The sequence below is a fragment of the Danio rerio genome, chromosome 22 (genome assembly GCF_052040795.2).
Source record: "Danio rerio strain M-AB ecotype USA chromosome 22, GRCz13ab, whole genome shotgun sequence".
NCBI lineage: Eukaryota > Metazoa > Chordata > Actinopteri > Cypriniformes > Danionidae > Danio > Danio rerio.
Window position 1 is genome coordinate 19,703,048 of NC_141042.1, and position 15,339 is coordinate 19,718,386.

The following is a 15,339-nucleotide window of genomic DNA, read 5'->3' on the forward strand; positions in this document are numbered from 1 at the left end:
TATATATATATATACATATATATATATATATATATATATATATATATATATATATATATATATACATATATACAGAGTTTATGGTACATTCTCACTGTTCCTAAATCTTCTAGAGAGATGATGGGCAAATTGTTTTTCACTAAAGGAGAGATAAAACACACCTTTTCTTTTCAGAATTATGTTTGTTTATGTTTTTGAACTAAACATGGATCATGTAAGAATTTTTCTTTCTGTTTATTGAATCAAATAATAAAATCTATGCTGATGTGCTTAATAGTTTTGTAATAAATCATGTGACCTGAATATGAGACGACAAGTTTAACAAGAAATTTTACTTATCAAGTTTCTTATACCCCCATCTCATATCACAGCTTAAATTCTCCACAAAATTCACAAAACTTTGATAGTTTCACTGTTTATCTTAACCATGAACATAATCTCTCTGCTTCTGCTGACCACATCTGATGTGTGAAACACAACTTAGCAGTTTTTCTGATGCCCCACAAAGATGTTAATTTTAATGTTTGTGGTAAATAAGATGTCACAATGTTTTGAAAAAAAAAAAAAAAAAAAATATATATATATATATATATATATATATATATATATATATATATATATATATATATATATATATATATATATAACTTTTACATAACAACAGCCTTTTGGAGTCTGGAAATACACAATTTTAAGAAATGCACGAAAACATTAAGTTTTTAAAAATGTCACCATTTTTATTTCTATGCAAACAACCAGTATACAAAAATCTTTGTGCCATTATGTGTGTCCATAGTGCATCTTAGTCATGTAGACATGCACAATTCCGAATGTGAATAATATGCAATTTAATTATAAAATCAAAGAGTTCAAAATTAAAATAAGGACACATTCTCATCGCTGAGTCTAAGCTAAATATGAACTCTGGGGACTTTTACAGTTGAAGTCAGAATTCTTAGCCCTTTTCTTAACTTATTAGCCATTCAGTCAATTATTAGCATGCGATTCTCTCGAAATTAGTTTATAAATAAACCTTACTTAAGTAAAAGTAATGAGGTATCTCAATACCTTAACATTGAATTCAAAACTCATTTCAAATAAGTAGAATGAACCTTCAGTAAATTTTGGGTTAACTACACTCATTTCATTTGATAATGTTGACGTTGGGGTTTTACAGTGTGCTCTTATGTACAACACTTCGGTTGTCTTCAAATGTTCTTTAAATATAAATATTGTATTGTTTTGTCTTGGGCTTCTTCTACATCGGCTACGTCTCTGTCAGTCAGCCTGGCCCTCTATATGCCACACTCACCCTCCCAAAATGGGGACATCTGCAATTTGCATTCATTGACTTTGTTTTGTTTTCTTTTATTGAGTTCTTCTGCGATCATGTGTTCTTCATCAGTATTTCTGTGTCACCATTAAGCTGCTCAATCGTTCAGTTCAGTTAATCAGTCTGCATGACTACATGCCTTAAGTTATCGCAATATGCTGTGTTTTTATATTATTTACCATACTGATATATTTGGATATGAATTCAGCAATAAATAAACTGACATGTTTATGAATTATAGACCAAACTGTCTGTGATCTGAAAATGATACCAAGCGTTAACAGGAACGCCATCTGGCTTATGCAACATCTTAAAAGTCTCCACGAAGTTGCAAACATTTGATAGTTTCCACTGATTATCTTTATGATTAGATAATCATAACCATTTCTCTATTTCTGTTGGCTCTGCTAAATAAATATGTTTCTGTGTGTTAAATAAGTCAGTGTTTTTTGGTACTTTGGTAGTTGACAAATCAGCAGTGGAAAAAATCTAATTTGTGAAAATGTTTCCATTTACCACATACAGTTAAAGTCAGAATTATTAACCCCTAACCCCCCCCCCCCCCCCCCTGCAAATTATTGGCCTCCCGTTTTTTTTTTTTATACCCAATTTCTGTTTAAAAGAGAAAAAAATTTCATCACATTGATAAACATATTAGTTTTAATAACTCATTTCTAATAACTGATTTATTTTATCTTTGCCATGACGACAGTAAATAATATTTTATTAGATATTTTTCAAGACACTTTTATAAAGCTTAAATTGACATTTAAATGCTTAACTAGATTAATTAGTTTAACTAGGCAGGTTAGGGTAATTAGGCAAGTTATTGTATAACAGTGGTTTGTTCTGTAGATTATCGAGAAAAAAATATAGCTTAAAGGGGCAAATAATTTTGTCCCTAAAATGGTGTTTAAAAAATTAAAAACTGCTTTTATTGTAGTTGAAATAAAACAAGACTTTCTTCAGAAGGAAAAATATTATCAGACATACTGTGAATTTTTTGCAAATATATTATGACTAGTCATATTCATCCATTGACTTCCATTGAAAAATATTTGCAGATATCTCTAAATGAGTTTTGACTAGTCACAATTGTAATTAGAGATATCTCTGAGTTTTTACTAGTCATAATACATTTGGAGATGTCTTTAATTCATCATATTTAGAGATATTTACAAATATATTTGAAGATCTCTAATTAATTTACTAATAGTCGAATTACAGTTGTAGATATCTTGCATTGGATTTTTGACGAGTCAAAACTCAGAGATATCTGCAAATATTTTTCAATGGAAGTCAATGGATGAATATGACTAGTCATAATATATTTGCAGATATCTCCAATCTGATTTCGTACTAGTACAATTGTAATTGCAGATACCTCTAATTGTCATTCTGACTAGTCGAATTATAATTATGACTAGTCAAAATATAATTAGAGATATCTCTAAATATATTTATGGATAGTCAGAACAAGGTTTAAATGCTAAAACGGCTTGCCATACGCTCTCACTCAGTAGCACAGTGGAGATTTCTCTAGTTATATCGTTTCAGTCGTTTGATATGCAGTGACATGCAGTCAAATATTTCGCCAAACAGTCCTTAGGGATGCGGGGACACGCAGTCAGATGTTTCGCCGAACAGATCCGCCACTTTTGGCGCTCATAAACAATCATTAAGCTCTCGTGCTGCAGGAATGAGGAGGTCTGCTGAAGGCGCGCAGCTGGCGTGCTGTGAGGAGTTTGCGTCTTTAATAAACTACGGCAGTTTGCGTTCACTGAACAGTAAGAATGATTAATAAATCCATATCAAACAGTCCCTTAAAAGTCACGTCTCGCTTTCGGTTTCGGGCTTTGGCGCGTTTTGCACTCACACACAAGCGTACCGCGCCAAAGCCCAAGTGTACCGCGCTCAGGCACACCTCTTCCAACTGGGCCAGGGCCGGCCAAGTGAACCGTGCTTGAGCGCAATTCAGCGCACTCACACTTCTCAAACGATCCGGGAAACGGGCCTGGGCACGGTACGGATGGCATAGTGTGAGTAGGCCCTAAGTTCAGCTCAGTTAAGTGTGGTTTAATATTCACTGCTGAGAGTCCAAATACTGAGGAAAGTAAAAGAATTAAAAAACATTTAGAGAAACCAGGCTCGTTTGGGCACGACCATTTCTACTCTAGCCAAACGTCTTGTGCAGAGCTGCAGTCTAGGCGCTGAAGGCTGGAGAATGCTGGACATCATAGAAGACTCGTCTGTCCCTGGAGCGTCACAGGATTCAGTCTCATGCTCTCCAATCCACCAAGACCATCATAGCAGCTGCTCTAAATGCGGCCTGGTCTAGGATTATTTAAACCTTGGGATTATCTAGTTGCTGCATAGTCTATAGGGGCCTCGGGATAAGTATCCCCAGGTACTGTAGATACATTATTAGTGCTACAAAGACTTTCTGACTGAGGATACCTTGTCAACAAAGTAATGAAGGCAATCATCACAGGTTGAGCTTGACACATGGTTTAAAATGTTAAAAGAAGGTGTTAAAATGGAGAATTGTATAAAATAATATTCTAGGACAATTACAAATAGACAAGGTGATATTAGAGAGATAAAAAATATGTTTTTGAAAATTTAGTCAGGATGTCAAAGTTAGACCCTAACTCTTTTTTGAAGAACATCCTGGAATTTTTAGGACAACAGAGTGTCAGGGGCATAGTTTAACAACTCATCTAATGGATAGTCATACCCAGGGTGTGATTTACATGAGGGGCTGACCCCCTTATTTAACTCTTGATTACTCCTGAAAGACATCCGAACAAGATGTATGGGGAGGGGCTGTGGTCTGCCCTTTAAATAATTTAGAAATAGGTTGCTCTGATCTGTATCTTATTAATAATAAATTAACAACCCCAACACCACCTATCACTGTAGCAGAGCATTAGGGCCAACACAGACCCCTGGCAAAGCACCTTATCGTCATCTAACCTACAACAATCAGACATCACTGCAAAGTTATGTTGAGCCAGAAACAGTACTGTAGAGTTTTAAACATGCTTACCCTTGCAGACAAACGATTATCTCTACAAAACTTCTTGGATTTTATGTTTTTAAAAGGAACTTGGCTCAAAGGTGTCAGCAGAGCAACACCTTTAAACGAGTCAGACCACCCAAATTACACTTTTATGAATGTTTGCAGAGATGGTAAGAAATGTAGCTCTTTTTAAAGATGATTCTCAGTGCAAAAAAAAAGTTTTAGGCTGGTTTGATGGTGAATAGCTTGAGTGATGCTTGCTGTGAAGCCATATCTACAGTACCAGCTGACAAAGGATTCAGACAGGGGAGCTGATGTATTACCAAAAAAAAAAAAAACCATGACAAATTTGCTGAAGACAAATGCTAGATAGTAAAGTTCTGATTCTAATTTTAAGTATTCTCTTAACTCTAAACTGCAGTGACAGAAGTCTTCTGATTCTTTATTAACAATTACAAGAGAATAAAAAAAAGAAATTTTATGAACATTTGGAAATTTAAAGGGATTCATTTGAGCAACTGATTTAATCCTCACTGTCATGGTGCATTTTCAATGATATCACCATCTAGATAATAATAACATGATCAAAACTGTGGATTTTAAGTCAATATTTCAGTTGATGACAACTCATTAATCAGGGGTCTGTTCTGTGTACCTTGCTTAAATGATCTAAAATGATTTGACAGATCCTGGATCTTTTGTTTAGGTGTGCTAAACAAATAGTTCGTGCAGTATCACATGTTCTGCACAAGGAATATGAGTTCTTAGCCTCGGGAAAAAGATTCAGAGTACCTTGCTGTAGATTAAACAGATTTAAAAATTATTTTTATCCTACGAGCATTAAGCTATTAAATAATAGTGGTGGCTTAGATTGAGAGTATCAGTTTGCTTATTTATATGTATATGGAGTGAGGCTTGTAACTTGTATTGAATTACTTATTTGTGTTTTGTATGTTTATTGTTTTGTCCATGTTTGTGATGACTGCAGCTGAGGGCAAGAGCCCAAGACAAATTTCTCTAATTGGGACAATAAAGTTTTACCTTACCTCACCTTTTAATCTTGATATCTAATCTCTGGCTAATTTGGTTCTTCAAACAAGATTGCGAATCATATTAAAATGTCTGGATGAATTGATCTAAGATCGCTGTGTGTGTTGTGAAGGACAAATGATAAATGATTCGTCTTTTGTTCGGATCTGTATATGAAGTGCCAGATCCAATAAAACGTAAACGTGACTGCTAGGGATCATGGGATTGATGATGATGCGAAGATTACTATCACTGAGAAATGGTCAGACTTGCAGCTTTGGTGAATAAAGGGTTAAAGTTAATTTTCACAAAATACCATACTATAAGATCAGGGTGTTATGTTACATAGCAATTTAATTCTTAAAAAGCATATCTCGTGTCACAAAAACTGCCTTCTTTCATCTGAGAATAAGTTACAAAATAGGCTTTCCTTCTCATATGCAGAAACAGTAGTTCATGCTTTTATGACTTCAAGGCTGAATTACTGTAATGCTGTGTTTGCTGGCTGCCCAGCATACAGTCTATTATCAAACTTCAGCCAGTACAAAATGCAGCTGCCAGAGTTCTTAACAGGTCTAGAAAATATGATCAAATCACCTCAATTTTATCCTCCTTACACTGGCTGCCTGTTAAGTTTCGTATTGAATTTAAAATGTTGCTACTTACCTATAAAGTTTTAAATAAACTAGATCCTGTTTACCTTACTAACTTTCTGTCTCGCTTCATTGCATCAGCTCTTTAAGATATGAAAGCTTTAGCTATAGTTCTACCAGGAAGACTAAAATGTCACATCATTCATAATAATAATCTCGTCAGCCTATAACAACCAAGCAAGCCATATATAAAAGCCCATCTAAACAATCTGTTTCGCTGTACTCAGGTAACATTGCGGAAGTTTCCCTCCATCCTCCCCACCACCACCACCACCACCACCACCACCACCAACACCAGGTCGGCCTCGTCTCCACTCAAGGGGTTGGCTTTGCCCTGTCTTCATCTTCAGGCAGGATCTGCTAGCTCATCCAGAGTTCTGCACTATAGACGGGGCTTACGCCAAAGGACTTTATGAAAGGATCGTAACGAACTCGCATTTATGCAAACAATTCACAATAAATGTTCAAACGTTTATCTGCCTCCTAAAGTCTTTCTGGTAAAACTAAACAAACTCAGGGCTTCTGGTTGTCCCTAAAATAGCAAAGTCAAGTAAAGGGGGTTGAGCCTTTTTAATTAAGGCTCCTAAACTTTGGAATAGCCTTCCTGATAATGTCTGGGTCTCAGACACACTCTCCTAGTTCAATACAAGATCAAAGACCTATCTATTTATAAAAGCATACACTCAATGCATTGCTTAATGGTATGATGCATGAGTGTACTCCATGCAGGTAAGCGGGCTTGATAACCACATGTAGGACATACTCCACCTGTCTTAATGCACCGAACATTTTGTTAAAAACACTCATATGCTTTGCAAGTTTGTTTCTATGTTTGTTTAAATAACTACTATTTTTATTTAAAGCACTTCATTTTTGCATCTCGTTTAAATACACTATGAACAGCTGCTACGCTAATTACTTTCTTTGTTCTCCACCTGGGTATACTCATCTCGAGGCCTCTAGAGACTATGCAGTGACATTGATGCGATTCAAGACCTGTGAAGAGACGATCCAAAGATATTCATAATCATGGACCAGGCCGTATCCCAAACTAATGTGGTGGTCATGGAGGAATGGAGTGCATGAGACACAGAGATTCTTGCAAGACCACACTGACAAATGATTCCTGATCTCCCGCCGGTGCCCTACCCACACCTCTAACTTCTCCATGATGATCGTCCAGCTTCTCCAGCCTTCGGTGCCCAGACTGCAGCTCCACACAAGATGTTTGGCCAGAAGAATTATGGTCATGCCCAACAAAGATTGGTTTCTCTCAAGATTGTTTTCCTTCACTTCGTCAATTGAAGTTTTTTTTTTCCTCGCCACTGTCCACTGGCTTGCTCAGATTGGGACGTGTCGATCTGCGCTTCGGTGGATTTGCTCTTCAGTGATTGAACTTTCAGCAGTGTAAATTAAACGACACTGAACTGAACTTCAACTCTGAAATCTGGACTTTACTAGAATAATTGTGGCGTATCTATTATCCGCCACTGTGCCTGAACCATGCATGAACCCATCATGATGGCTACACACTGCCTTTAAGAGGTAGTGTATTTTGGTGTAGTGTATTTACCAGTTAGTGTAACTTTTGAAATGGTATGAAAGTGTTGAGTAATTGACTAACAACACTACTTCTTTCAGCTCATGTGGGTAAAAAGGAGGGCACAGAAGCAAAACTTCACCTCAAACCTTACATGGTTTTTCTTCAGATGTATTGGCAACATATCTGCTGGTTTCCTCATTTTTAAGAGGGCTGGGTTTCCCAATAATCATGTGTCTTGGCTCTTAAGATGGTTTTGTACATGCAAGGTTTTGAACATTCTTTGCAATTCCACATTTTTCTCAAAAAGACAGACAACATAATCACGCAAGAACAGTTTCTACTGGCTACTTAGAATTTGTGGCCTATTTCCAAATTGCTGAAATATAGCTATACCTATATGAATTCATATAGCTTGAATGTTTAAAACAAAAATCATCATCTATCGTCTTTTATAAATCACTGTAAGGCACCTACGTAAAGACTGGGGCATAAAACGGATATAAAAAACCTTAAAGTTTAAGAACAGATGGTTATCAATAAGAAATGCATGGATTATCCCTATTGTTTTTTATTGTTTGTTTATATAACCACTATTTTCATTCAAAACACTTAATTTTTGCATCTATTTTCTTTAATCTCGACCTGGGGATACTCATATCGAGGCCTCTAGAGACTATGCAGTGCCATTGATGCAATTCAAGATCTGTGAAGAGATGATCCCAAGACATCCATAATCCTGGACCAGGCCGTATCCCAAGCTAATGTGATGGTCATAGGGGAATGGAGTGCATGGGACACAGAGATTCCTGACAAACAATTCCCCACATTAATCCTGTTGGTTAGCTTAATCTCCCGCCGGTGCCCAACCCACATATGCAACTTCTCCATGATGGACGTCCAGCTTTTCCAACCTCCTTTTTTTTTCCTCGCCACTGGCTTGCTCGAATCGGGACTTGTGGAGCTGTGCTTTGGTGGATTTGTAGTTTATATGGACCCATTTCTTCTGAATCAAGATCCTGCAAGTGTTTCTCCTTCCTACAGAACATGTGGGATTAGAATTAGTGTCCTGTTTTCTGTTGTTTGCAACATTTTTATTCATTTGTGTCATTTGTGTTTTTTTAACTTGTAATCGATCGCGTACCTTGTAACCACGTATCTATTATACATTAGTGCTTGTAAAGTATCTCTCAGGTTAAATCTTTTAAGCTATGTTACATATTGCAACCAAAACCATGTTGAAAACACTTCTTCCTTTATGGATTTAAATGTGTATTGTGCAATTTTCTTTTAAATAGTTCAACGTTGCCACTGTGTGGATTAATACTGAATGTGTGTCATTGTTATTGCTTGGGGTTGAGGTCAAGAGTAATATGTTGGTGTTTAACTGCATTGATTTAATGCACTCCTGCATTGGGCTCACACATATACTTTGTGTTTCTTCCTGACCATGGTGAGCATTTCTCTCTGTCTCGTGATGACCACAGTCAATCAATCACAACAGACAGTCTCATCGGACCAATCACCGCAGGTTAGCATCACACAAAGGAGGGGTTTAGGAATAAATGAATCACTGAACAAATCATATGGGAGTCTTTGAGATAATTAGGTAAAAATAAATGCATATTATAAGACAATGAAAGTGTTTTTTTACTTAACGTTCATGTCAGCTGTTGTTGAAGACGCCCAAAACCAAAATAGGACATTTAATAATGCAAAACAGGGGCTCTTTAAACGGTGACTGCTTTCTTGGCTTTAGTGAAATGTTGTATTTGTATTTAAAAGCTTGTGTACAAATTTGATGGCTTTTAAGTGACTTTGTGCTTGAACTGTTCATGATGGCTACACACTGTCTTTAAGAGGTAGTGTATTTACCAATCGGTGTGACTTTTGAAATGGCATGAACGTGTTGAGTAATTGACTAACAACACTACTTCTTTCAGCTCATGTGGGCACAGAAGCAAAACCTCACCTCAAACCTTACATGTTTTTTTTTTTTCAGATGTACTGTATTGGCAACATATCTGCTGGTTTCCTCATTATTGAAGAGGGGTGGGTTTCCCAATAATGATGTGTCTTGGCTCTTAAGATGCTTTTGTACATGCAAGGTTTTGAAAGTTCTTTGCAATTCCACATTTTTCTCAAAAAGGCAGACAACATAATCATGCAAGAACAGTTTCTACTGGCTACTTAGAATTTGTGGCCTATTTCCAAATTGCTGAAATATAACTATACCTATATGAAGTCGTATATCTTGAATGTTTAAGACAATAATCATCATCTAACGTCTATTGTCAATCACTATAAAGCATCTACATACAGACTGGGGCATAAAACAGATGTAAAAAACCTTAAAGTATAAGAACAGATGGTTATCAATAAGAAATGCATGGATTATCCATATTGTTTTCCATTTTTTTTCAGTTAGTTCTTTCCATAGGTTGTTTTGTGCATGTCATACTGAGATCTAGCCTTTACTTGTAGTACAAGCTTAAACTTGTACCTCAACTTTTACAGTTGAAGTCAGAATTATTAGCCCCCCTTTAAAGTTTTTATTTATTTTTTGCTTTTTTTAAATATCTCCCAAATGATGAAGTATGTCTGATAATTTTTTTTTTTTTTACTGGAGAAAGTCTAATTTGCTGTATTGCGGCTAAAATAAAAGTAGTTAAACATTTTTTAAAACCATTTTAAGGTCAAAATTATTAGCCCCTTTAAGCAATTTATTTGATAGTCTACAGAACAAACCATCGTTATACAATAACTTGCCGAATTACCCTAACCTGCCTGGTTAACCTAATTAACCTAGTTAAGCCTTAAATGTGACTTTAAGCTGAAAAACTAGTCTGGAAAAAAATCTAGTAAAATATTATTTACTGTAATCATGGCAAAAATAAAATAAATCAGTTATTAGAGATGAGTTATTAAAACTATAGTGTTTAGAAATGTGTTAAAGATACTTTCTCTCCGTTAAACAGAAACTATGGAAAAAAATAAACTGTATCATTCATTCAAAACCCAGTAAAAACAAGTAACACATTAATTTAATTTGTGCCTTTAATTGAGTTTGTGCCTGAAGAGTTCATGGTGGCTGGAAACAAAAGAGGTGTATTTTGTGAGAGTTTCATTGTGGGCCAGTTGGTGTGGTTTTCGAAATGACTCATACTTTACTGGCAGCCAATCAAATGGGTTTCCTCCACTCTTAAGAAAACAAAAGCTGTTGCTCAGGGTGCAAAATTAAAATTAAAACATCAGTTTGAATGTCTGTACCCACCTTTAGTGTCTATTTTTAGAGAGGTGTATTTACTGTATAGTGTTTTTTTCATTGAGAGCTCACTGACAGTCTTCATCATGACCATCATCATCATGTCTGTGCTCCTGCTGGTTTCTCTAGTGCCACACCTGACCTTCACTGGTAAGACATGACTTAAAGGTTTGTTAAGAATATTGAAAATACATGTTCTAATGCAGTAATTTACTAACAACACTATTGCTTTCAGCCCATGTGGGTATAGAGGACGGCACTGAAGCAAAACCTCACTCCAGACCTTACATGGTTTCGCTTCAATATTATAGCCAACATATCTGTGGTGGATTCCTCATTACTGAACAATTTGTCTTGACTGCTGCACATTGCTGGGCAAAGTAAGAGTTTTGTTTAGCGTGAACTGAGCTAAAATCCTCTTTGATTGACACATCAGCTGCAGTAGAGTCATACAGTGCATCATATGACAGTGATATACAATGTGCTTTTTTTTTTAAACAGAGGTTTGGTCCTCTCGGTTGTCGCTGGCGCCCATTATTTGAGTGAAAATGAAATTTACGACTCATTTGAAGTGGAATCCTACATCCCGCATCCAGACTATAATTCTAATACATTTGAGAATGACATCCTGCTTTTGAAGGTATCAACCTGTAATACTTTTATTCTTTGGCATTTGGTGGTTCTGTTTTGAAACACTCAAACAAAAATAGCAGAATAATCACAAAAAAATAAGTCGTTAACCGTTTTCAATATGGGTGCACTAATATCCATAAAAATACTTAACTAATGCACGGATAATCATGGCATATTGTATATTTAAAACTTTATCACTGCATGAACAACAAATGAGCATTCTATATGGTTCATACTTTAAGTAATCTTTAAACTGTAATAGTTAAATGAGTCATAATGAACTAATTCCCTAATAGCATATAGTATTAACTAATAGTGTTAATGTGTTGAAGACAGGTCATAACCATGTTTTTTCAACTACCAATTGTTTAATATTTTGCCAAAGTATCATGATGTTATGATTTTAATTGTTGAGCCACAGACAGGACATAAACTGACTAGTTATAGAATATAACAAAGTAGTTAACAGTCCTGTGCCTAAACAAGCAGCGATAACATAATGGGTAAGATTCTTTTAATTGACAGTTCATGCTGTTAATAAACCATTAACTAAGACATTTACCTCAACAAATACTCGTTAGCTGCTTATTAATAGTTAGTAACTTAGATATTGGGTTTAGGATTTTGGTAGGATTAGGGATGTAGAATAAATCATACTTTATAAGTACTAATAAACAGTTAATATCTTAATAACAGGCAGGAAATACGTCAGTTGTCAACAATGTGAATTGTGACAGACAAAAATGTTACCACACAATGATTCCTTTGCAAATCTTTAGCTAATAATTAACTAAAGCAGACAATTGCAAGTTTAATTAAATGACTTAAATTAATTTAACATATGAATTTATATCATTATTAATATAATATGTTATTAGAGAATAAATACATTATGACTCATTTAAATAATCGTTTATGGATTAATGTAATCATATCAGGTATATTCAATTTTTCCTCGTGAAGTAATCATCAATGATTGTTAAGCTCTTAAAGAGTTATGCATGACCTGTGACTTTATGAACATTATGTAAACATCATTTTGAACATTAGTACATACCAATACGTTCATAATTAACAATTGTGTTTTGGATTACAGCTAAAGACAAAAGTTAGACTGAGCAACATTGTTGGAATGATATCATTACCAAAGGATGGAGAAGATGTTAAAGCAGATACTCTCTGTAGTGTTGCTGGTTGGGGAACACTGTGGAAAAATGGCCCAAAGACTGATCGTCTAATGGAGGCAGAGACAGTTATAGTGAATGATGCAGAGTGTGAACGCAGATGGGGATCTCTTTATAAGGCCTCAAAGATGATCTGTGTTTATGGTCATGGTGGATCCTGCTATGTATGTATAAAAGATGATTCATAATTTATGTTAATGTTTGAACTAATTTCACTAGTGACGTGTTGATCTTTGTGTTTTAACAGGGGGATTCTGGAGGTCCTTTGGTTTGTGATAACACTGCTTTTGGTATCACTTCTTTTGTTGACCTTTATCTCTGTAATTCACGTTTGCGTCCTAATGTGTATACTAGGACTTCGGCACATCTCCCCTGGATCCACAACATAACTGGAAATTTTTAGTGGCTTCATGTAAAAAGATTTTTTATTGAATTTTTATGTAAAATTTTCAATAAAAGTATGAAATGGCAAGCATCAATCAGTTGTATCGTCTTCATTGTCATAACCATTTAGAATTAGAATTTTACATAATTATAACTACAAGATTATAAGGGTTGAAAACTACTGGTCAAACAGTAAGATCATACGGTGGCCAGGAAGTGCAAAACAACATTACAAAGAGTGAAACACTTTTAACAAGCTCGAGACTAATTTACATTTTGAAAAAACATTTTTACCTATCATCAGACACAGTTACATAGGAAAAACAATTTTACCAAGGACCAAACAAATTTATGGAGGACACGGACCAGACATACTGCATTAATGGGCTCTATTTTGACGGTCCATGCTCAGAGCGCAAAACGCAGGGCGCAAACGCTTTCAGGACTTGTCAGAACACGTTTTTGCTAATTTAAGGACGGGAAAATCTACTTTGCACCGTGGTGTATGGTCTAAAAGGGTTGAGTTTATTTTCTTAATGAGTTATAGGTGTGTTTTGAGAATAAACCAATTAGAGTCTCATCTCCCATTCCCTTTAAGAGTCAGCTGCGTCGCGCCAAGAGCACATTCGCTATTTACAGGACGCAAAGTAAGTCTAAGTGGAAAAAAATTAGCATTTTACTGGCAAACAGTTAACAGTTTTTTTAACAGAAAACTGTTAAACAGAGCATCTACTGCGTAAGAATGAGAGATAATGGATCACTTTCACTTTCGCTCTTGGATAGGGAAACCTTTACGCACAGACATCAATTAGTCTATAAATAAATAATTTTGTTTGTTAAGCGCAAATATTCGTTTCAAAACTATTTCTAAATTCAGTTCTAATTTCCAGCAAACGAATAAATGAACAATAATAACAAAATGTGCTCAAAAACCTGAGTTATATCCTAAAACACATGCTGTGTCCCATATGGTCTAAAACCTGACAGGTGGGCAAATCTAAGCTTGTTTTTAATAAAACAAATATAAATATGGATATAATAAATAATACTGCTAATAATAATAACATTATACAAAAGCAAATTGTTATGAATGAACTGAAAAAGCCTCCCGAGATGAAGAAGATATAAAAGCAGTGATTTTTCATATTTATGTAGGCTAGAAAATAATGTTTTGTAATATTTTAATCCTTTATATTTATATCCTATATCTATTCTTATTATATCATATATATACCCTTAATATTTAAAATTTTTCACATGTAAAGATATTTGCCTATTGCTCTCTTGTGCGTATTAAGCAGTGCGTAAGCGAGGCTCAACTCTGCGCCAGAGTTTAGACCGGGTTTGTTTTGGTCTAATGAAAAATCTATTATAGTTTCTCCAAATAGCAACGCGCTAGAACGACTTCCTATTTAGACCAGAACGCCTATGGGCGCACAAATGAGCGCTAATGCATTTGCTATTTAAACAGCGTAGCGCACCGCCTCAAAACGACTCTTGCGCCAAGCTGAAACTACCAAAAGACTGTTGCGCCGCGCCTTGCACCACATTGCGCCATGCGTATGATAGGGCCCAATGTGTTCAATATTTTAACGAGGGCCACTCGTACACTGTAATCATGGACAAGATGTCAAGTCTACACGTTGTAGACATCTGCTTGAGGACTCTTAACAGTTAACTGAATGAAGCCGGTGTTATGGTTTAACTGGTGTCCGTGTTAACTGAGGCCCCTTTTCAGATGTGAACTATTCACGTTTGCAGATTGTCAGATTCGTCACTTTTTCACAGCAACAAAACATGCCCATATAAATGAATATTCTTATTACTTGGTGTCAGTGTAAACATTATTGATTTTAATATTTGTGTAGCAGAACAGTGTATAACCAAAATTAATGTAAAGAAATTATTATAATTGACATGTCAGGATTCAGGATTCAAACCCAAGTCAAAAGGTTCTGCGCGAGTATCAATCGACCTCTCTAACTGAACTGCTCAGGTCTACAGGTTGGGGTCCGTTTTGATCTCTTTATCAGTCAACATGTGCCGTGCTTTGATTGTTTCCATGTACCTGTGTTTATATGTTTCTACATTCTCTCACGCTGATATTTTCTCAGAATAGCTCTAATGTTTTATCGCAGTTGGTCAAACCATGATTTTTATAGTTGTAGACTCTTGGAAACCTGTGTCTACAAAGTCACACACAAGCTGATATTTTCCGGTGTGTGTGGTACATTCCACGTCACTTCCGGTGTGTGGAATTGACAAATAGACAGAAGAACAAAATGATCCTGGATCG

The 15,339-nt window shown here is 35.6% G+C and overlaps 1 protein-coding gene and 1 long non-coding RNA gene across 2 annotated transcripts in view; one reads left to right on the forward strand and one right to left on the reverse strand.

Moving 5' to 3' along the window:
- Positions 1–6,499: 6,499 nt before the first annotated feature.
- The window catches only part of LOC147831556 (uncharacterized), a 95,404-nt gene continuing 86,564 nt past the window's right edge, over positions 6,500–15,339 (reverse strand). Inside the window, exon 3 of the long non-coding RNA XR_015521901.1 lies at positions 6,500–8,615. This is a non-coding gene — a long non-coding RNA (uncharacterized LOC147831556). The remainder of the gene's footprint in view (positions 8,616–15,339) is intronic.
- si:dkey-21e2.7 lies at positions 9,521–13,138 on the forward strand. Its single transcript, XM_087304244.1, has 5 exons — positions 9,521–10,992; positions 11,078–11,222; positions 11,344–11,482; positions 12,572–12,823; positions 12,907–13,138. Exons 1-5 carry the CDS (start codon positions 10,929–10,931, stop codon positions 13,060–13,062), a joined length of 756 nt encoding a protein of 251 aa, XP_087160370.1. The 5' UTR covers positions 9,521–10,928; the 3' UTR covers positions 13,063–13,138.